This window comes from Thalassophryne amazonica, chromosome 11 (assembly GCF_902500255.1).
Source record: "Thalassophryne amazonica chromosome 11, fThaAma1.1, whole genome shotgun sequence".
NCBI classification, from domain to species: Eukaryota; Metazoa; Chordata; class Actinopteri; order Batrachoidiformes; family Batrachoididae; genus Thalassophryne; species Thalassophryne amazonica.
Genome location: NC_047113.1, coordinates 8022906 through 8044886, shown reverse-complemented (window position 1 = coordinate 8044886; position 21981 = coordinate 8022906). Strand labels below are relative to the sequence as shown.

The following is a 21981-nucleotide window of genomic DNA, read 5'->3' as shown; positions in this document are numbered from 1 at the left end:
GAGTTGTATCTGCTGACTCACCTCACCTTCTCTTTGCTCCACAGAGAATCGGTTCGTTGTGTCCACCTGGGGGGTGTTTGGCGGTGGTAGTGAGTCCAGAAACGCCGGGCTTTAATCTTTTGCGGGCGCTGGTGAACGTGCCACTTATCACTCCACCAGAGGGACGCTTTTATGTTTTACATTTGTAAGCACAGGTGAAAAATAAATTGTTTCTGTTGGGAACCGCCTTCTGGTTATTTTTACCGCTGGGTTCTGTCAGACGCAGGTCCGCTCCTCAACCCGCGTCGACGCATAACAGTAGGAATCATATCCTTAAACCTAGTTACAGCGCTTTCTGAAAGACTTCTAGTGTAATGAAACTTATTCCCCACTGCTGGGTAGTCCATCAGAGTAAATGTAAATGTTATTAAGAAATGATCAGACAGAAGGGAGTTTTCAGGGAATACTGTTAAGTCTTCTATTTCCATACCATAAGTCAGAACAAGATCTAAGATGTGATTAAAGTGGTGGGTGGACTCATTTACTTTTTGAGCAAAGCCAATAGAGTCTAATAATAGATTAAATGCAGTGTTGAGGCTGTCATTCTCAGCATCTGTGTGGATGTTAAAATCACCCACTATAATTATCTTATCTGAGCTAAGCACTAAGTCAGACAAAAGGTCTGAAAATTCACAGAGAAACTCACAGTAACGACCAGGTGGACAATAGATAACAAATAAAACTGGTTTTTGGGACTTCCAATTTGGATGGACAAGACTAAGAGTCAAGCTTTCAAATGAATTAAAGCTCTGTCTGGGTTTTTGATTAATTAATAAGCTGGAATGGAAGATTGCTGCTAATCCTCCGCCCCGGCCCGTGCTACGAGCATTCTGACAGTTAGTGTGACTCGGGGGTGTTGACTCATTTAAACTAACATATTCATCCTGCTGTAACCAGGTTTCTGTAAGGCAGAATAAATCAATATGTTGATCAATTATTATATAATTTACCAACAGGGACTTAGAAGAGAGAGACCTAATGTTTAATAGACCACATTTAACTGTTTTAGTCTGTGGTGCAGTTGAAGGTGCTATATTATTTTTTCTTTTGGAATTTTTATGCTTAAATAGATTTTTGCTGGTTATTGGTAGTCTGGGAGCAGGCACCGTCTCTACGGGGATGGGGTAATGAGGGGATGGCAGGGGGAGAGAAGCTGCAGAGAGGTGTGTAAGACTACAACTCTGCTTCCTGGTCCCAAACCTGGATAGTCACGGTTTGGAGGATTTAAGAAAATTGGCCAGATTTCTAGAAATGAGAGCTGCTCCATCCAAAGTGGGATGGATGCCGTCTCTCCTAACAAGACCAGGTTTTCCCCAGAAGCTTTGCCAATTATCTATGAAGCCCACCTCATTTTTTGGACACCACTCAGACAGACAGCAATTCAAGGAGAACATGCGGCTAAACATGTCACTCCCGGTCTGATTGGGGAGGGGCCCAGAGAAAACTACAGAGTCCGACATTGTTTTTGCAAAGTTACACACCGATTTAATGTTAATTTTAGTGACCTCCGATTGGCGTAACCGGGTGTCATTACTGCCGACGTGAATTACAATCTTACCAAATTTACGCTTAGCCTTAGCCAGCAGTTTCAAATTTCCTTCAATGTCGCCTGCTCTGGCCATCGGAAGACAATTGACTATGGTTGCTGGTGTCACTAACTTCACATTTCTCAAAACAGAGTCGCCAATAACCAGAGTTTGATCCTCGGCGGGTGTGTCGTCGAGTGGGGAAAAAACGGTTAGAGATGTGAACGGGGGTGGCGGTGTACACGGGGCTTCTGTTTAGGGCTACGCTTCCTCCTCACAGTCACCCAGTCGGCCTGCTTTCCCGGCTGCTCGGGATCTGCCAGGGGGTAACTAACGGCGGCTAAGCTACCTTGGTCCGCACCGACTACAGGGGCCTGGCTAGCTGTAGAATTTTCCACGGTGCGGAGCCGAGTCTCCAATTCGCCCAGCCTGGCCTCCAAAGCTACGAATAAGCTACACTTATTACAAGTACCGTTCCTGCTAAAGGAGGCCGAGGAATAACTAAACATTTCACACCCAGAGCAGAAAAGTGCAGGAGAGACAGGAGAAGCCGCCATGCTAAATCGGCTAAGAGCTAGTAGCTACGCTAAGCTAGCGGATTCCTAAAAACACGCAAAGTGAATAATGTGTAAATAATTTAGAGGTGATTCAGCAGAAGGAGTGCTTTAGTTAAGGCACGTAAAGATTACACTGGGAAACAAATCGTAATCTAGATAACTAGAACAATCTAACTGCGCAGATTAAACAGCTAACAGATACAGCAAAACACCACTGTGTTCCGGAACAGGAAGTGATACAATACCGCAGTGAGAGCCAACCACCAGTAGAGGCAAGCAAGAGCTGTAGAATGTCCTTAGAACTATCACACACGATTATATATGAAAAAGCACATTGGATAAACATTCTACAATCTGTGATCAGAACAGAAAATACCAGCTAGATCAATTTCATGTGTGAGGTTAAACAATCACGTTTGTTTCCTTTTCCTCTTTTTTTTTCTCTTCTGGTTACAACAGCAAAGTACACTTTTTAAAGGTGGTTAAACTCTATAATACTGTACAAGTTAGTTACCTGCACTTCCTCAATTTGTCCAACAGAGGTCACGGACTTGGTTCACGGACTGGGTTTTGGACTTCATTGTAAAATATTATATTTGTCAATCCTGCATTGATTTGAACCAGACAAACTGCAGTGTGATTCCCAAGTTGATGGCAGTTCCTCTATGGTATGATTTTACTTGAATCTTGTTGTAAAGACATAGTTTTTAGACTCTGGAAAAGTAGGTATTTCTGGGGTCTGTGTTTTTTAGATGAGAAAGGAGTTGGCAACATCTGGTATCGGTGCTGATAAGGAGATTCACAGCTCCGTGAGGAATGCACTTTAGAGAACCTTAAATCATGTTAGTGGTGGGGTTGATGACAGTTGGCCATCCTGTGCTATGGTCAGGAAAGCCTCCTTTGTGGATGTGGAAACTAGTGCTGTGGTTACAAAACATAACCACACACGTATACCTTGTTTGGGGTCATGATCTGATTCAATGTGCAATTTGACAAGAACTGGGCATTTTATTTATTGTGAAACATGTTTGAGAAACAAGTTACTCGTCCAGTAAAACAAGTGATCACACTTTTTCAAGTTCACTGCTGTTAAACCTGGTCACAGGTTCCACCATAGAAGCAGAAAGCAGCAGCTTTGACACATCTGCATTGGCCTCTGTAACCTATTACACAGCCACATCATAGCACTTCTGGAAGAGAAATCCACTTCATTTCCCAACCTCCATTATCTGCTTGAACCCAGCCCCAGTCACTGGAAGATGGAAGGATTGGAGTAGTTATGAGCATCTGGTACCAGATATGTCCTGCCTAATATGCTGATCTCTTGGTATGTTCCTTAAGTGCAGTCTGCATTGATGGGAGACCATCCATTGACCTGTCCTTCTGAGAGAAGAGATACTTCTGAGCTTCGGTGACCGTTACCTCACTGCTTGCACGGTCATGCAAGACCACCACAAAGTGCTCCAACTTCTTGAGGTGTTGATCAACAGAACCAGGAATAGATGACAAAGCACAAAACAATTGGGGTTATCTCTAGCTTTTCTATCCCAAATCCTAACCTGGCAAAACATGTCACACATGCCAAACACAGCATTTACATAGTGTGTACTCTGGCAGGGTTGATCTGACTAAAATACTTTACAGGGATATATTTACAAAACATGGTGTTAAAGGACATTTTTAAGGTGATTTTCATGATCGGCAGCCCATAATCCACAACAAATCTCAGCTGTCCAGTCTAATATGAAAAGTAACATTAAACTATGATAAAAATTCCTGATGGTTAGTATTACAGTTTCAATTTATGTGACTACAACTGAGGACAATAACCACACGTGGGAAACTTTATCTTTGAACAGCCTACTGTCCAAACAACAATTCAAGTGAAGACAGTGTCACATGGATGTCACATTCAGTCAATTCCATTAGCAATCTGGTCTGGACTAGGTCTCTATATTGTGTCCGATACATTTATGTGCCCAAAATGGTAAACGGACTGCATTTATATAACTTTAACTAATCCATCTGCATTAGACGCACAAAGTGCTTTACAAATAATGCCTAATTTATATATGCTGGCTAATACAGCATATACAAATTTTATTTAAATGCACGGACAAATTGTGTAATGTGTAACCCAGATTTTTAATACTTTAGTTATACTGCTTAAAGTGTGTTACTTTAGTTTTTTTCTTCACCCTTTCTTTGACTTTACCCCATCCCAAACTGACATCACAACCAACATGTTTGCTTGATAACATTACTAACCCCGAAGAGCCACAATCATTTTCATATATGGCTTCGCTAACCCTAACTAACCTGATTTTAAAGCTGAGCTGGTAGGCTACACGTCTCCCCAACTCAGTATCAGGGCATTCGGATTCCAATGAGGAGCTAAAAGCATATTTTTAACCTCAGAGTCAGTGTGACACATCTAGATAAACTTTATTATGAAGTTCCTGTAGCTTGTGAGATTAATAATTTGAAATAACACTAGCAAACATTAAAGAGGTGAGAGTCTCGAGCAAGCCTCTCCAACCCTAATCCTAATTAACTGAGCCAGGTGTGCTCAGCGAGTCAATCGATGGGAAACACCAATGTTAATTGACCAGGTGTGATGAGAGCAGGTAGACATGGAAAATATGCAGGACAGGTGCCCTCCAGGAGCAGGATTGGAGAGGCCTGGTCTAGAGATTCGGGAGGTGGACTTTAGTTTGATTCCCAGTCAGTCCTAGAAAATTCCCAAAGTTCCCTTGGGCAAGGTCCTTAATCCCCAAATTGCTCCCAGTGTGCAGTTGAGCACCTTGCATGACAGTATGTTGACATCAGCGTGTGAGTGAATGACGAAATGGAAATGTAGTCCATTTATTTACACACTACCACACTGGTGATGACTATGGCACTGGTGTACCACCCACTGCTACCTGATGTATTAAAAAAAAAAATCTCCCCTTGAAGATGTCAGATTGGAACCATTTTCCTTTATGCACATCTTTATTTAGTGTGCTACCGCTGTGGAAAGTTTCACTGAAAAACACCAAACGTTGAGGAGTTGTGGATACAACACTCCAGCCTCACTCATTCACACGTCAGTGTGCTGTAACACAAGGTGCCCCAAGGGCAGGAAGTATCTTGTGGATTAAAGACCTTGTTCAAGAACACTTTTGTAATTTCCCTGTCTGATTAGGGAACTGAACCTATAACCCCCTGGTCACAAGCCCATTTATTTATCCATCAGGCCACGTCAACCCACTTCTGCCACCAATTGCCTCACTCAAAGGCTGGATTTGAAATTTTCATCACTTTAGCTGTGGACATTAAACTTCAATCTGGTTACAGAAATAGATCTTTTTTTAAATTAATTACAAACTCTAAATAGCTGGAGGCATTTCTTGAAATACTTAAATAATAAATCTCAGTAAACAAAGTCAATGTTGCTGAACTAATTAATGTGTTAAATTTATTTCCCTCATGACCATAATGAATCAGAAACAGTAAGCATAAGAACAAATCACATTTATCCTACATTACACATTAAATATAACATGATAAGTGTACATATGTTCAAACACTGCTTGATCAAACAATGTCATGGAGCAGAGTCTTTTTTTTTTTTTTTTTTTTTTTTTTTTTTTTTTTTAAGTGTGACAGCTCCCAAGTGCCACAAGATCACCTGTTGGTTTTCACTGCATGGGCTGCTCCTGCCTCTCTTTAAACTCGTTCACTCTCGCCTGTAATACAATAAATAAATAAATAAATAGATAGGTGCATATAAAGTAAAACCACAGATCTGTAAGTTTGCGTTCTGAAAGCATTTGCATCATCATATTAAATCTGAGATGTTTTTACAATGGAGCTAAAACAATGAGTAAACCTCCTCACCTACATTTCTTCCTTCATCCCACATAAAAACAATTCTTGATTACAGGTTTTACAGTTTTTACAGTGCAAAATCCTAAGTCATCACAAAGCACTATACATGTGAGTAAAGTCAAGGATGTATATCAAGCCCATGAGCAAACACACTGGCAACAGTAAAGAAAAACTTGACGTCATATTCTTGACAGTTTTATTGCTTTCTGAAGTCGCCTGTCACTATAACAAATTTTGCTGGACGATATATTGCCTCAGGAAATATCACAAAAACATTATTATTGTCTATGTTATTTGAAGACCATTTTATGCCACAAATATAATGCTAATATAGCATAAAAAAGCAAGTATGTCCTTTCAAAGAGCAATGAACTTTTAATCCCTAAGAATATTCAACACTTGAATTGAAACATGGGGGAAAACAATTCAAATAACATGAATCAATGATCCTTGCGACCACAGCTACGAGCAGCCGCATCGACAATGGAGGTGGAGAACATGATCCACTCGGATTCCATGTCTCCAACCTCCCCTGGGATCTGGGAGAAGCTTGCCCGGAGGTGGGAGTTGAAGACCTCACTGACAGAGGGTCCCGCCAGTCATTCCCAGCAGACCCTCACGATACGTTTGGGCCTGCCAGGTCTGACCGGCTTCCTCCCCTCCCAGCGGATACAACTCACCACCAGGTGGTGATCGGTCGACAGCTCTGCCCCTCTCTTCACTCGAGTGTCCGAGACACGTGGCCGAAGGTCAGATGATACAACTACAAAGTCGATCATCGACCTCCGGCTCAGGGTGTCCTGGTGCCACGTGCACTTATGGACACCCTTGTGCTTGAACATGGTGTTCGTGATGGACAAACTGTGACTACCACAGAAGTCCAACAACTGAACACCACTCGAGTTCAGATCGGGGAGGCCGTGCTTCCCGATCACCCCCCTCCAGGTCTCACTGTCGCCACCCACGTGGGTGTTGAAATCCCCCAGGAGAACAATGGAGTCCCCAGTCGCTGCGCTATCTAGTACCCCTCCCAGGGACTCCACGAAGGTCGGGTACTTTGCACTGCTGCTCGGCCCGTAGGCCGAGACAACGGTGAGAGACCTGTCCCCGACCCGAAGGCATAGCGACGCGACCCTCTCATTCACTGGAGTGAACTCCAACACATGGCGACTGAGCTGGGGAGCAATAAGCCATGCGACCCCAGCTCTCCGCCTCTCCCCGTGGGCAACGCCAGAAAAATGAAGCGTCCAGCCCCTCTCCAGGAGTTGGGTACCAGAGCCCAAGCTGTGCGTGGAGGTGAGCCCGACTATCTCTAGTCGGTATCTCTCAACCTCCAGCACAAGCTCAGGCTCCTTCCCCCCCAGCGAGGTGACATTCCACATCCCAACAGCCAGGGGCTGTGAGCATGGACCGGGCCGCCGGGCCACCCGCCCTCGACCACCACCCAATCCTCCCTGTACCGGACCCCCATGGCCCCCTCTGCAGGTGGTGAACCCACAGGAGGGGGGGCTCACGTCGCTCTTTCGGGCTGAGCCCGGCCAGGCCCCATGGGCTAAGGCCCGACCACCAGGCGCTCGCGCACGAGCCCCAACCCCAGGCCTGGCTCCAGGGTGGGGCCCAGCTCCGCTATACCGGGCGACGTCTTGGTCCTTGATTTTTTACTGGTCATGGAGGTTCTGAACTGCCCTTAGTCTGACCCGTCACCTAGGACCTGTTTGCCTTGGGAGACCCTACAGGGAGCACAAAGCCCCCGACAACATAGCTCCTAGGATCATCCGGGTACGCAAACTCCCCCACCACGATAAGGTGGCAGCTAGAAGGGGAGCCAAGGGCCAAGCAGGCCAAGCATGCCGCAGCCCGTGCGGTCGCAGAGGCAAAAACTCGGGTCTGGGAGGAGTTCAGGGAGACCATGAAGGAGGACTATCGGTCGGCCTCGAAGAGATTCTGGCAAACCGTCGGACGCCTCAGGAGGCAGAAGCAGCTCTCCACCCGCACTGTTTACGGTGCGGGTGGGGAGCTGTTGACCCTGACTGTGGATGATGTCGGGCGGTGGAAGGAGTACTTCGAGGATCTCCTCAATCCCATCGTCACGTCTTCCGAAGAGGAAGCAGAGACCGGGAACTCAGAGGCGGACTCATCCATTACCCAGGCCGAAGTCACCGAGGTGGTTAAAAAACTCCTCGGTGGCAAGGCTCCTGGGGTGGATGATAGTCCGTCCTGAGTACCTTAAGTCTCTGGATGTTGTGGGACTGTCTTGGCTGACATGCCTCTGCAACATCGCGTGGCAATCGGGGACAGTGCCTCTGGATTGGCAGACCGGGGTGGTGGTCCCTCTGTTTAAGAAGGGGGACCGGAGGGTGTGTTCCAACTATAGGGGGATCACACTCCTCAACCTCCCCGGTAAGGTCTATTCCAGAATACTGGAGAGGAGAATTCGAGGTTCGTCAAACCTCGGATTCAGGAGGAGCAGTGTGGTTTTCGTCCTGGTCGCGGCACACTGGACCAGCTCTACACGCTCCATCGGGTGCTCGAGGATTCATGGGAGTTCGCCCAACCAGTCCACATGTGTTTTGTGGATCTGGAGAAGGCGTTCGACTGTGTCCCTCGGGGCACCCTGTGGGGAGTGCTCCGGGAGTACGGGGTCCTTTGCTAAGGGCTATCCGGTCCCTGTATGACTGCAGCAGGAGCATGGTTCGCATTGCCGGTAGTAAGTCAAACCTGTTTCCAGTGCACGTTGGCCTCCGCCAGGGCTGCCCTTTGTCACCGGTTCTGTTCATTATTTTTATGGACAGAATTTCTAGGCGCAGCCAGGGTGTAGAGGGAGTCTGGTTTGGGAACCACAGAATCTCGTCTCTGCTATTTGCAGACGATGTGGTTCTGTTGGCTTCGTCAAATCAGGACCTTCAGCGTGCACTGGGGCCGTTTGCAGCCGAGTGTGAAGCGTCCGGGATGAAAATCAGCACCTCCAAATCTGAGGCCATGGTTCTTGACCAGAAAAAGGTGCTTTGCCCTCTTCAGGTCGGTGGAGTGTCCTTGCCTCAAGTGGAGGAGTTTAAGTATCTCGGGGTCTTGTTCATGAGTGAGGGACGGATGGAGCATGAGATGGATAGACGGATCGGTGCAGGATCTGCAGTGATGCAGTCGCTGTATCGGACTGTCGTGGTGAAGAGAGAGCTGAGTAGGGGGGGCAAAGCTCTCGATTTACCAATCGATCTACGTTCCGATCCGATCCTCACCTATGGTCAGGAGATTTGGATCATGACCGAAAGAACGAGAACTCGAGTACAAGCGGCTGAGATGAGTTTCCTCCACAGGGTGGCTGGGCGCTCCCTTAGAGATAGGGTGAGGAGCTCGGTCACTCGGGAGGAGCTCGGAGTCGAGCCGCTGCTCCTCCACATCGAAAGGAGCCAGTTGAGGTGGCTCGGGCATCTTTTCCGGCTGCCCCCTGGATGCCTCGCTGGAGAGGTGTTCCGGGCACGTCCCATTGGGAGGAGGCCCCGGGGAAGACCCAGGACACACTGGAGGGACTACATCTCTCGGCTGGCTTGGGAACGCCTTGGGGTTCCCCCGGAGGAGCTGGGGGAGGTGTGTGTGGATCGGGAGGTCTGGGCGGCTTTGCTTGAGCTGCCGCGACCCGACTCCGGATAAAGCGGAAGAAAATGGATGGATGGATGGATGGATGGATGAATCAATGATTTGCATTTCAAAATAGTGGTATGGGTTAATGGCCCACACCCCCTCAGTGCCTGAAGCAATGGGCCGTTTTCTCCATATGATGGGTACTTCTCAGAAATCAATGGGCCTATGTCAAACAGGATAAAATCAAATAAATAATTTATGATTTACCTTTTTTTCCCCCTATCTATTGTAACAGCTATAACTTGACCTAATTATATAATGCAAATTTCATACACTCAACAAAAATATAAACGCAACACTTTTGGTTTTGCTCCCATTTTGTATGAGATGAACTCAAAGATCTAAAACTTTTTCCACATACACAATATCACCATTTCCCTCAAATATTGTTCACAAACCAGTCTAAATCTGTGATAGTGAGCACTTCTCCTTTGCTGAGATAATCCATCCCACCTCACAGGTGTGCCATATCAAGATGCTGATTAGACACCATGATTAGTGCACAGGTGTGCCTTAGACTGTCCACAATAAAAGGCCACTCTGAAAGGTGCAGTTTTGTTTTATTGGTGGGGGGATACCAGTCAGTATCTGGTGTGACCACCATTTGCCTCATGCAGTGCAACACATCTCCTTCGCATAGAGTTGATCAGGTTGTCAGTTGTGGCCTGTGGAATGTTGGTCCACTCCTCTTCAATGGCTGTGCGAAGTTGCTGGATATTGGCAGGAACTGGTACACGCTGTCGTATACGCCGGTCCAGAGCATCCCAAACATGCTCAATGGGTGACATGTCCGGTGAGTATGCCAGCCATGCAAGAACTGGGACATTTTCAGCTTCCAAGAATTGTGTACAGATCCTTGCAACATGGGGCCGTGCATTATCCTGCTGCAACATGAGGTGATGTTCTTGGATGTATGGCACAACAATGGGCCTCAGGATCTCGTCACGGTATCTCTGTGCATTCAAAATGCCATCAATAAAATGCACCTGTGTTCTTCATCCATAACAGACGCCTGCCCATACCATAACCCCACCACCACCATGGGCCACTCGATCCACAACATTGACATCAGAAAACCGCTCACCCACACGACGCCACACACGCTGTCTGCCATCTGCCCTGAACAGTGTGAACCGGGATTCATCCGTGAAGAGAACACCTCTCCAACGTGCCAAACACCAGCGAATGTGAGCATTTGTCCACTCAAGTTGGTTACGACGACGAACTGGAGTCAGGTCGAGACCCCGATGAGGACGACGAGCATGCAGATGAGCTTCCCTGAGACGGTTTCTGACAGTTTGTGCAGAAATTCTTTGGTTATGCAAACCGATTGTTTCAGCAGCTGTCCGAGTGGCTGGTCTCAGACGATCTTGGAGGTGAACATGCTGGATGTGGAGGTCCTGGGCTGGTGTGGTTACACGTGGTCTGCGGTTGTGAGGCTGGTTGGATGTACTGCCAAATTCTCTGAAACACCTTTGGAGACGGCTTATGGTAGAGAAATGAACATTCAATACACGAGCAACAGCTCTGGTTGACATTCCTGCTGTCAGCATGCCAATTGCACGCTCCCTCAAATCTTGTGACATCTGTGACATTGTGTTGTGTGATAAAACTGCACCTTTCAGAATGGCCTTTTATTGTGGACAGTCTAAGGCACACCTGTGCACTAATCATGGTGTCTAATCAGCATCTTGATATGGCACACTTGTGAGGTGGGATGGATTATCTCATCAAAGGAGAAGTGCTCACTATCACAGATTTAGACTGGTTTGTGAACAATATTTGAGGGAAATGGTGATATTGTGTATGTGGAAAATGTTTTAGATCTTTGAGTTCATCTCATACAAAATGGGAGCAAAACCAAAAGTGTTGCATTTATAATTTTGTTGAGTGTAATTCATTATTTTATGCTACACTTCATGCCAATTGATTTTATGTATAGGTCATAAGTAATGCTTAAAAGGTAAAAACACTAACATTAGATGGATATAGCATTTGCTGGCATGTTCAAAACTTAAACACAGCAGCTTTAATCTACTAAGCAGCAGGCAGCTGCGTGAAGCACATGAGCACCATGTGACAGTGTCAGGATTTGGCCTTTGTGTGGTATGTGTTCTGTTTTATTTCTATTTTGTTTGTGATTGTGATCTGTCTGTTCTCTTGTTCTGTTTTTCTGCTTGGGTGTTATCTGTCCTGCTCTTGGTGCTTGGTGGTGGGCGTTCCTCTCTGTCTGGCCACACCCTGGTTCTGGAAGTTTCTCTTCACACTTGTTCTTGATTTGCAGCTCCTCACTTGGGTGTTTTATAAGCCTCACAATTTGCTCTTGTCCCTCGCCAGATCGATGTGCCTTGTGCCTTCCTTCCAGCTCAGTTCTTGTGTTTTTGTCTTGCTCTCACTGCCTCATTGTGTTTTGTGGCTACCTGCCTGTGTACCTTGACCACACCTAAGCCTGATGTTTTTGTACTGTTGCTCTTCTTGGACTGCCTTTCTGTGTACCGACTCCAGCAAGCAATTCCAGTAAACCCTTTAACTCCACTGAGCTATGTTCCTGCCTCTTGCATTTGTGTCCAACCTGTTTTGCCAGTCAAACCTGATAGAGTGTAAACTAGAGCTGGGTTGACACATCGACGTAACTGATTGGGTAAATATCTCAATTTAAGCAATGTACGTCAAAGTGTCGCAAGGAGGGAGTATAGCTGTGCACAGTCAGAGCATGAACTCCACCAAAGGGCAAGATAAAGTGAAAAAACCTCTCTCACAGTCATCGTAAGTATGGGAGGAATGGATATTGTAACCCGACATTCTGCATTTCTTTTGGTCCTGCACAAATGAACCCTCTGTGGCCGACACCACTGTATACAACGGCTAAAACCAAGCTTTACTAAATTATAAGTAACTTTTGAATGATAGAAATGTACTTTTTTTTTTTGCTGAAAAGTTAACTCCGCGGACAGTGTCAAAACAGTTGTTTATTATAATTTGCTGTGTGTTTTGAATAAATGTGTGTGGAAAATTATTTTTCGCTTTATTTTTCCTTGCCTATTTCTGTAAACCTTTATTACACTTATAAAACACAACAAAAACATATATATTCTGAAAGCACAGGTTGTCCTGAAAAAAAAGAGACATACAACTTGTTTGTGGGATGCAAGGAGAGCTGTTAACAGTAAAATAATAAAACATTTATGCCAGGCGAGTGAACTGTCCAAAAAATGCCCTCAGACCCCAGAGGGTTAAGAGGGGAAAAAAAAAAATCATTTTTGCTATTTTTTAGAAGGGTGCTCTCTCTGCCCCGCTGCGTGTGCAGCTCTGTTCATCTATCAACAAGCCTGCATGTGTGTGTACTCACACACGCAACAGAGCTGTCCACTGAGCATGTGCACACATGGTAGTGCACGCACGCGGTAGTCTGTGGTTCTACATAGTAAATTACATAACCTATCGTACTAGTTACACAAAAGGCCATCAAGCCTGCAAAAATACTCAAAATAATCCACAAAGTCAGGAATGCTTCAAACCCAATTTTATTGTGATGTGAGAGCCATGTTGCCAGGTCCACTGTTTTCAGCAGAATTACTTATACTGCTGCCTCTAAGTACTTTCAACTTTTTCCTTCATTTAACTCCTGGTAATCCAAGCATGCTGCTTTTTGGGGTCTACTGTAAACTAGACTGCCATCTGCCATAAAGTACATTTTAATTGAAGTACATTTGCCATATAGCTTTACAACCACTCTGCTGGTAGAGCCAGTGCGAGGTGCAGCTGAAGGTGCTGAGAACTATAATGTGTGATAAAAGAGAAACATTTGAACACAGATTTTACTTAAAAATAACAAAAAAAGTTACATGATGGAGGGCCTGTTACGCCTCTCAATAAAATCTTTGTTTCTAATGTGTGTCGTGAAGCGCATTATGTTGGGACACACTGTGCACACATCACTGAACACAAAGTGCAATGAGGCCATACTTACAGAAGCGGTGCTGCCCGCCCAGTCCCCCTGGGTTTTAGAATTTATAATTAGTGAATGAGAGCTGCACAGGCGTAAATATGGCTGAGCTGTTAAAGAATGTATTGGAAGTAAATTCATTATGGATCATAACAAATAGTTAGCTTTGAAAATTACCAAGTACTCCCACAGTGACAAAAAAGAAATCCTGCATTTAAAAAAAATAAATGATAGATCCGTTGATAATTGTTTTCTAAATGCACTGCTATCTCCCCGAACCATAACCTAATCAAATCGTGAGGTGCCTAAGGTTTCCCATCCTAGTATGAACACAGGCCCTCACAGACGAATCATTTTTAAAACAAATCACGATTGTACTTGTACCATTTTCATAGGAGAAAGAAAGACATTTTCCATTTTCTACTGATGCTGAAAAAAAAGAAAAAAAAAAAAGAAAACTACGGTTTGGTTGCAAATTGTTTGCATAACATAAACACTGTTTTTGATTTGAGTTGTTAGAGTGGACACAGTCTCAGACCAACCTGAAAAGTGTTTAGAACATGCTGACACACATCATTGAGCTCGTTGAGACCCTTACGCAATGGCTCAGTGGCTGGAAGTCCACCTGAAATAATAAGAGATGTCACTAAAGGTCAGAGAGCACCACAAAAATAACCCCCCCCCCCCCCCCCAAAAAAAATTATAAGCTCCCCCCACCCCACAAATAAAGCATACCTTACAATGGCTATAAGGTTCCATTTTCATCCTTTCATTTTCTACGTAACTATGCTCTAGGGGTCAACCAGGTCCTTAAAAGCCTGGCAGCAGCTCTTGAGAGCAGGAGGAGAGCAACAAACTCTTTGCCTGCAAGTGCAACCACCTCCTGGAACCAACATATATCCAAGAAGGAAAACAGAAAACAACTCAACATCCTCCCACCAAGACAGAAGCAAGACACCTAGGCACGACGTAGGTGTCCCTTCACTGAAGACTGCTTACATCATGAGAGAACTCGAAGCTCATCTCTGGAGGTGATGAGACAGTTTACAGGGAGGGGGTCCGGTAGCTGGTGGGGTGGTGTGTGGACAACAATCTGGTCCTCAACACCTCAAAGACAAAGGAGCTGATTGTGGACTTCAGGAGGAGGAAGACCGATCTGCTGCCCATCTACATAGATGGGGAGTGTGTGGAAAGGGTGTCCAGCTTCCGGTTCCTAAGTGTACATGTAGATGCAGACCTCCAATGGTACTCCAACACCTCGGTGGATGTGAAGAGGGCCCAAAAGTGGGTCCACTTACTGAGCACCCACAGGAGGATCAACTTAATGATGGAACTGCTGACCGTCTTCTACCACTGCTCCATTGAGAGTGTGCTAACGTACTGCATCTCTGTGTGGTTCACTAGCTGTACCATGACACACAAAATGGCGTGACAGAGGGTCATTAAGACAGCACAAAAAATATATATATCATTGCTCACCCTCTCCTCTCCCTAGAGGACCTCTATAACACCTACTGTCTCAGGAGGGCATGCGGCATTATGAGAGACAGCACACACCCACGACAGCGAGTGTTTGAGCTGCTGCCCTCAGGCAGATGTTTCAGGATGCTAAGAGCCAGGACAATCAGACTGAGGCAGTTTTTACAACAGGGCCATTACCATGATAAATGCAAACAGCTGACACCAACATGTGTTGTAGTGCAAATAACTAACTAATACGTAGGTAACATTAGCTTATCTAGCCGGCTGTACCACCGTTTATCATAGCTAACAATATAGTCGGTTCTTTTCTGTTTGGGAAGCTAACGTTAATACATACTTTTGTTTACATTTGTTGTTATATGTATTTGTTAATACCGTTATTGTAGGGTTAACCTATGCTATTGTACTTTACACGCTAGTTACCATCTTTGTTTATCCCTTTTGGCTAGCAAGGTACAGTTGCCTTATTAACAGATAATTTAACGGTAGCTCATCTAACTAGTTAGCTTATTTTCGTTATTTACATTTGTATTTTACATGGTGTCGATTTTTAATGATTCTTCAGTTTATGGGTTCTTTAATAGATATCTACATATAGCATCTAAGTTTAGGGTTTCCATTAGATAGCATGTAAAACATGTATTTTGTCCTCCTATATTAAGCTAGCAGGGTGAACTTTAGATAGACACCTTTAACATATTACATCATAGCTTCTGTTTCTATAATAAAACAACCATATTTATAGCTTATCCTACTAGCTATAATTTAATTTTACTACTAGTCTACAGACTAAGTATACATATACTATAATCTTCTCCTGTATAAATATTTAGGTTTTAGAAGCTAACTCCTATGATATTATGTAGTACTATATTTTTTATATATGTTGTTTATTACCCTTATTGTGTAAATATCACTTATATACATGATGTCCATTTTCCTGAGCCGCTTGGGGAGAGTTCCCATGGGATAAAAAAGCTTTTCAACCTACTGACAGGGTTTTCTATATATCAGTAATATGATTATCAAATATTAATGTCTTTTTCTTTGATGTACTGTCTTTGATCTTGTCTTTGATTCTGTTCTCTATTTTCATATATACATATACGCATGTGTGAGAGTTCATGTACCATTACTCTTTTAATTAATCACTCATTGTCAAAGCAATCATATACACTGAACTGTTCAAGTAATCATGAAAACTGCTCACACAAGAAAGTGAGCAGATTATCTTTGGCTTAGTGAATGTGCAGACTGTTTTGCTAAAGCTATGTTTTTGCTAAGCGCAGATGTGCGTCTTTAATTAACGGGTCAGCCTTGAGGGAAAAGCGGTGTGACCGGCACACTGGTTCAGGGCTGAACGTTGTTATCGGAGGACTAGGAGACTGGAGGCTTAAAGCCAGAACAGTTTTCATATCAACGTGAGACCAGACTCTGTGTCTTTTTCTTGTTTTGTATTATATGCTTGTATGTAACTTTATTCAATAAATAGGAGAGACAGATAGGCGAAGCCCTTCAGAGCGGACGAGGACGGTTCTTGGCGGAGGGTCACGCTCGTTTGCTCTCTCCTGATCAGGAAAAAGAAATTCAGTGTCTCCTGCGTGATTATTTTCTGTGTTAACTGAGTTGTTCTTTTACAGATTTCAACTCTGACACCTACCATCCCTGGTTCTCAAGACCAGACACCTAAGTGGCTCTACTCTACTTTTTTTTTTTAGATATACCTTAGTATACACTAGTAGAGTTCTACCTTAGAATTGGAATGTATTATAGAAGACATACCTTACTGAATTTTCATTTGTACAACAAGTTTTTTTTAATTTACACAACAAATGTACGTGCAATAATTTTTCATACAATCAACATGTGCAACAATCTTACATCATAGATTTGCCTATGTCTGAGCCACGGCACTTTAAATGTTTAAAACAGCGCATTAATCAGGCGTGATCACCCTGATCGATCGATCAGGTCGTCTGATGATCACACCACAGTGACGGTGAGCAAAGTTTAAATCATCACAGCGTTTCAGAGCGTGACATCGGCATGAGACAAGCATCTGCAACAGGAAAAACCAGAGAGAGACTTACTTTAAAATGCTCCGTTTCCAGCTACGAATTAAAGGATTTTCCGAGGCCATTTTCAAAAATCAGGAGCTTTATGTGGATCCATGTCCTTCTGTGATAGTGAATTGGACTGAAATGAACATGTCAGATACTCCGTGTGTGAATGAAAGTCATTCAGCCAATCAGTGACCAGCATTAATGGATGGATGAGTAAATTACAAGAAACGTCTGCCAACAATCACATAACTTACCTACAACTGATGTCCAGATTTCTTGTTTCATTTTGGCTTCAGTGTCCTTTAGTGCCGTGTGACTGGGGCTTAATATACACCTACAATACTACTCAGTCATTTGGTAATAATTTACCAAGTGCCATAAATATCTAAATCTCGTAAGGTGCTCAACACAAGGGAGTTTTAAGCATCTCACCCTGTTTTATTTTTTTGTTCTTCCCAATACATAAAAAACATTTTGGCATAGAGGATACCAAGTGGTTTAATTTTGTCCTATTGTTCCTGCAAACATGTCTTAATGCATAGGGCATCATCATTTTTCATGCATTTTTCATTTCAAATTTCTCCACAGGCCAGTTCGGTACATGCATCCTCTTCTCTTGCAGCCATGCCTTTACAATGGGTGCAAATGTCATTTTTGCATTGTCCTGTTGAAAAATGGATGGGCATCCCTGGAAAAGAGGTCGTTCCAAAGGCAGCAGTATAGTCTCAACGCACTTTTCTGCATTAATGCTGCCAAGGTGAATGACACAACCTCATACCACGACAGACCACAGTATTTTGACTTGTTGCTGATAACAACATGGATGGTCCTTTTCATCTTTGGTTCAGGGCACACGGCATCATTACCTCCGCCAAGGAGGTTATGTTTTCAGTCGCGTCCGTTTGTTTGTTGGTTGGTTTGTTTGCAGGATTACTCAAAAAATCTTCAACGGATTTCAATGAAATTTTTACCAGGGATGTATCTTGGCCTAACTTAGAAGTCATTAAATTTTGTTAATGATCCGGAACACGATCCGGATCCAGTAATTTTTTTTATGGATTCTTTATCACTGCAGGACAGAGCCAATTTCAACATTTTTGCATCTCAAAGGCTGAACAAAAATTAAGTTACGACACAACAATAATTTAGCATTTGTGCCTCCTCATTGAATAAACTTGTTAAAACCACTGAATCTGAAACATGACGGTATATGCATGAAATGATGTGGAATAAGACTCTTTGCCAAAGGGTATTCCATGTGATGTCACTGGTGGAATGTTTGCTTGCCTCTACTGGTGGTTGGCTCTCACTGCGGTATTGTATCACTTCCTGTTCCGGAGCACAGCGGTGTTTTTCTGTATCTGTTAGCTGTTTAATCTGCGCAGGTAGATTGATCTAGTTATCTAGATTACGATTTGTTTCCCAGTGTAATCTTCACGTGCCTTAACTAAAGCACTCCTTCTGCTGAATCACCTCTAAATTATTTACACATTATTCACTTTGCGTGTTTTTAGGAATCCGCTAGCTTAGCGCAGCTACTAGCTCTTAGCTGATTTAGCATGGCGGCTTCTCCTGTCTCTCCCGCACTTTTCTGCTCTGGGTGTGAAATGTTTAGTTATTCCTCGGCCTCCTTTAGCAGTAACGGTACTTGTAATAAGTGTAGCTTATTCGTAGCTTTGGAGGCCAGGCTGGGCGAATTGGAGACTCGGCTCCGCACCATGGAAAATTCTACAGCTAGCCAGGCCCCTGTAGTCGGTGCGGACCAAGGTAGCTTAGCCGCCGTTAGTTTCCCTCTGGCAGATCCCGAGCAGCCGGGAAAGCAGGCCGACTGGGTGACTGTGAGGAGGAAGCGTAGCCCTAAACAGAAGCCCCGTGTACACCGCCAACCCGTTCACATCTCTAACCGTTTTTCCCCACTCGACGACACACCCGCCGAGGATCAAACTCTGGTTATTGGCGACTCTGTTTTGCAAAATGTGAAGTTAGCGACACCAGCAACCATAGTCAATTGTCTTCTGGGGGCCAGAGCAGGCGACATTGAAGGAAATTTGAAACTGCTGGCTAAGGCTAAGCGTAAATTTGGTAAGATTGTAATTCACGTCGGCAGTAATGACACCCGGTTACGCCAATCGGAGGTCACTAAAATTAACATTAAATCGGTGTGTAACTTTGCAAAAACAATGTCGGACTCTGTAGTTTTCTCTGGGCCCCTCCCCAATCGGACCGGGAGTGACATGTTTAGCCGCATGTTCTCCTTGAATTGCTGGCTGTCTGAGTGGTGTCCAAAAAATGAGGTGGGCTTCATAGATAATTGGCAAAGCTTCTGGGGAAAACCTGGTCTTGTTAGGAGAGACGGCATCCATCCCACTTTGGATGGAGCAGCTCTCATTTCTAGAAATCTGGCCAATTTTCTTAAATCCTCCAAACCGTGACTATCCAGGGTTGGGACCAGGAAGCAGAGTTGTAGTCTTACACACCTCTCTGCAGCTTCTCTCCCCCTGCCATCCCCTCATTACCCCATCCCCGTAGAGACGGTGCCTGCTCCCAGACTACCAATAACCAGCAAAAAACTATTTAAGCATAAAAATTCAAAAAGAAAAAATAATATAGCACCTTCAACTGCACCACAGACTAAAACAGTTAAATGTGGTCTATTAAACATTAAGTCTCTCTCTTCTAAGTCCCTGTTGGTAAATGATATAATAATTGATCAACATATTGATTTATTCTGCCTTACAGAAACCTGGTTACAGCAGGATGAATATGTTAGTTTAAATGAGTCAACACCCCCAAGTCACACTAACTGTCAGAATGCTCGTAGCACGGGCCGGGGCGGAGGATTAGCAGCAATCTTCCATTCCAGCTTATTAATTAATCAAAAACCCAGACAGAGCTTTAATTCATTTGAAAGCTTGACTCTTAGTCTTGTCCATCCAAATTGGAAGTCCCAAAAACCAGTTTTATTTGTTATTATCTATCGTCCACCTGGTCGTTACTGTGAGTTTCTCTGTGAATTTTCAGACCTTTTGTCTGACTTAGTGCTTAGCTCAGATAAGATAATTATAGTGGGCGATTTTAACATCCACACAGATGCTGAGATTGACAGCCTCAACACTGCATTTAATCTATTATTAGACTCTACTGGCTTTGCTCAAAAAGTAAATGAGTCCACCCACCACTTTAATCATATCTTAGATCTTGTTCTGACTTATGGTATGGAAATAGAAGACTTAACAGTATTCCCTGAAAACTCCCTTCTGTCTGATCATTTCTTAATAACATTTACATTTACTCTGATGGACTACCCAGCAGTGGGGAATAAGTTTCATTACACTAGAAGTCTTTCAGAAAGCGCTGTAACTAGGTTTAAGGATATGATTCCTTCTTTATGTTCTCTAATGCCATATACCAACACAGTGCAGAGTAGCTACCTAAACTCTGTAAGTGAGATAGAGTATCTCGTCAATAGTTTTACATCCTCATTGAAGACAACTTTGGATGCTGTAGCTCCTCTAAAAAAGAGAGCTTTAAATCAGAAGTGCCTGACTCCGTGGTATAACTCACAAACTCGTAGCTTAAAGCAGACAACTCGTAAGTTGGAGAGGAAATGGCGTCTCACTAATTTAGAAAATCTTCACTTAGCCTGGAAAAAGAGTCTGTTGCTCTATAAAAAAGCCCTCCGTAAAGCTAGGACATCTTTCTACTCATCACTAATTGAAGAAAATAAGAACAACCCCAGGTTTCTTTTCAGCACTGTAGCTAGGCTGACAAAGAGTCAGAGCTCTATTGAGCTGAGTATTCCATTAACTTTAACTAGTAATGACTTCATGACTTTCTCTGCTAACAAAATTTTAACTATTAGAGAAAAAATTACTCATAACCATCCCAAAGACGTATCGTTATCTTTGGCTGCTTTCAGTGATGCCGGTATTTGGTTAGACTCTTTCTCTCCGATTGTTCTGTCTGAGTTATTTTCATTAGTTACTTCATCCAAACCATCAACATGTTTATTAGACCCCATTCCTACCAGGCTGCTCAAGGAAGCCCTACCATTATTTAATGCTTCGATCTTAAATATGATCAATCTATCTTTGTTAGTTGGCTATGTACCACAGGCTTTTAAGGTGGCAGTAACTTAAAAAGCCATCACTTGACCCAGCTATCTTAGCTAATTATAGGCTCCACAAGGTTCTGTGCTAGGACCAATTTTATTCACTTTATACATGCTTCCCTTAGGCAGTATTATTAGACGGCACTGCTTAAATTTTCATTGTTACGCAGATGATACCCAGCTTTATCTATCTATTTATCTCCAACCTTCCTTTTCTCTCAAAAATTCTTGAAAGGGTAGTTGTAAAACAGCTAACTGATCATCTGCAGAGGAATGGTCTATTTGAAGAGTTTCAGTCAGGTTTTAGAATTCATCATAGTACAGAAACAGCATTAGTGAAGGTTACAAATGATCTTCTTATGGCCTCGGACAGTGGACTCATCTCTGTGCTTGTTCTGTTAGACCTCAGTGCTGCTTTTGATACTGTTGACCATAAAATTTTATTACAGAGATTAGAGCATGCCATAGGTATTAAAGGCACTGCGCTGCGGTGGTTTGAATCATATTTGTCTAATAGATTACAATTTGTTCATGTAAATGGGGAATCTTCTTCACAGACTAAAGTTAATTATGGAGTTCCACAAGGTTCTGTGCTAGGACCAATTTTATTCACTTTATACATGCTTCCCTTAGGCAGTATTATTAGACGGTATTGCTTAAATTTTCATTGTTACGCAGATGATACCCAGCTTTATCTATCCATCAATCAATCAATCAATTTTTTTATATAGCGCCAAATCACAAC

General features: G+C 43.6%; 1 protein-coding gene across 3 annotated transcripts in view; it reads right to left on the bottom strand.

Annotated features, from left to right (window-relative positions):
* Window positions 1-3060: 3060 nt before the first annotated feature.
* Window positions 3061-21981, bottom strand: part of polr1d (RNA polymerase I and III subunit D) — a 30462-nt gene continuing 11541 nt past the window's right edge. Inside the window, exons 4-6 of one of the 3 annotated variants that reach the window (XM_034181515.1) lie at window positions 14123-14205; window positions 5807-5853; window positions 5551-5738 (exon numbers count right to left, since the gene is read on the bottom strand). In XM_034181515.1, the coding sequence (XP_034037406.1) occupies window position 5738; window positions 5807-5853; window positions 14123-14205 (131 nt within the window). In that variant the 3' untranslated portion in view covers window positions 5551-5737. Of the gene's footprint in view, window positions 3375-5550; window positions 5854-14122; window positions 14206-21981 lie in introns of those variants that run through there. The other 2 variants (XM_034181516.1, XM_034181514.1) reach the window with 2 other exon arrangements.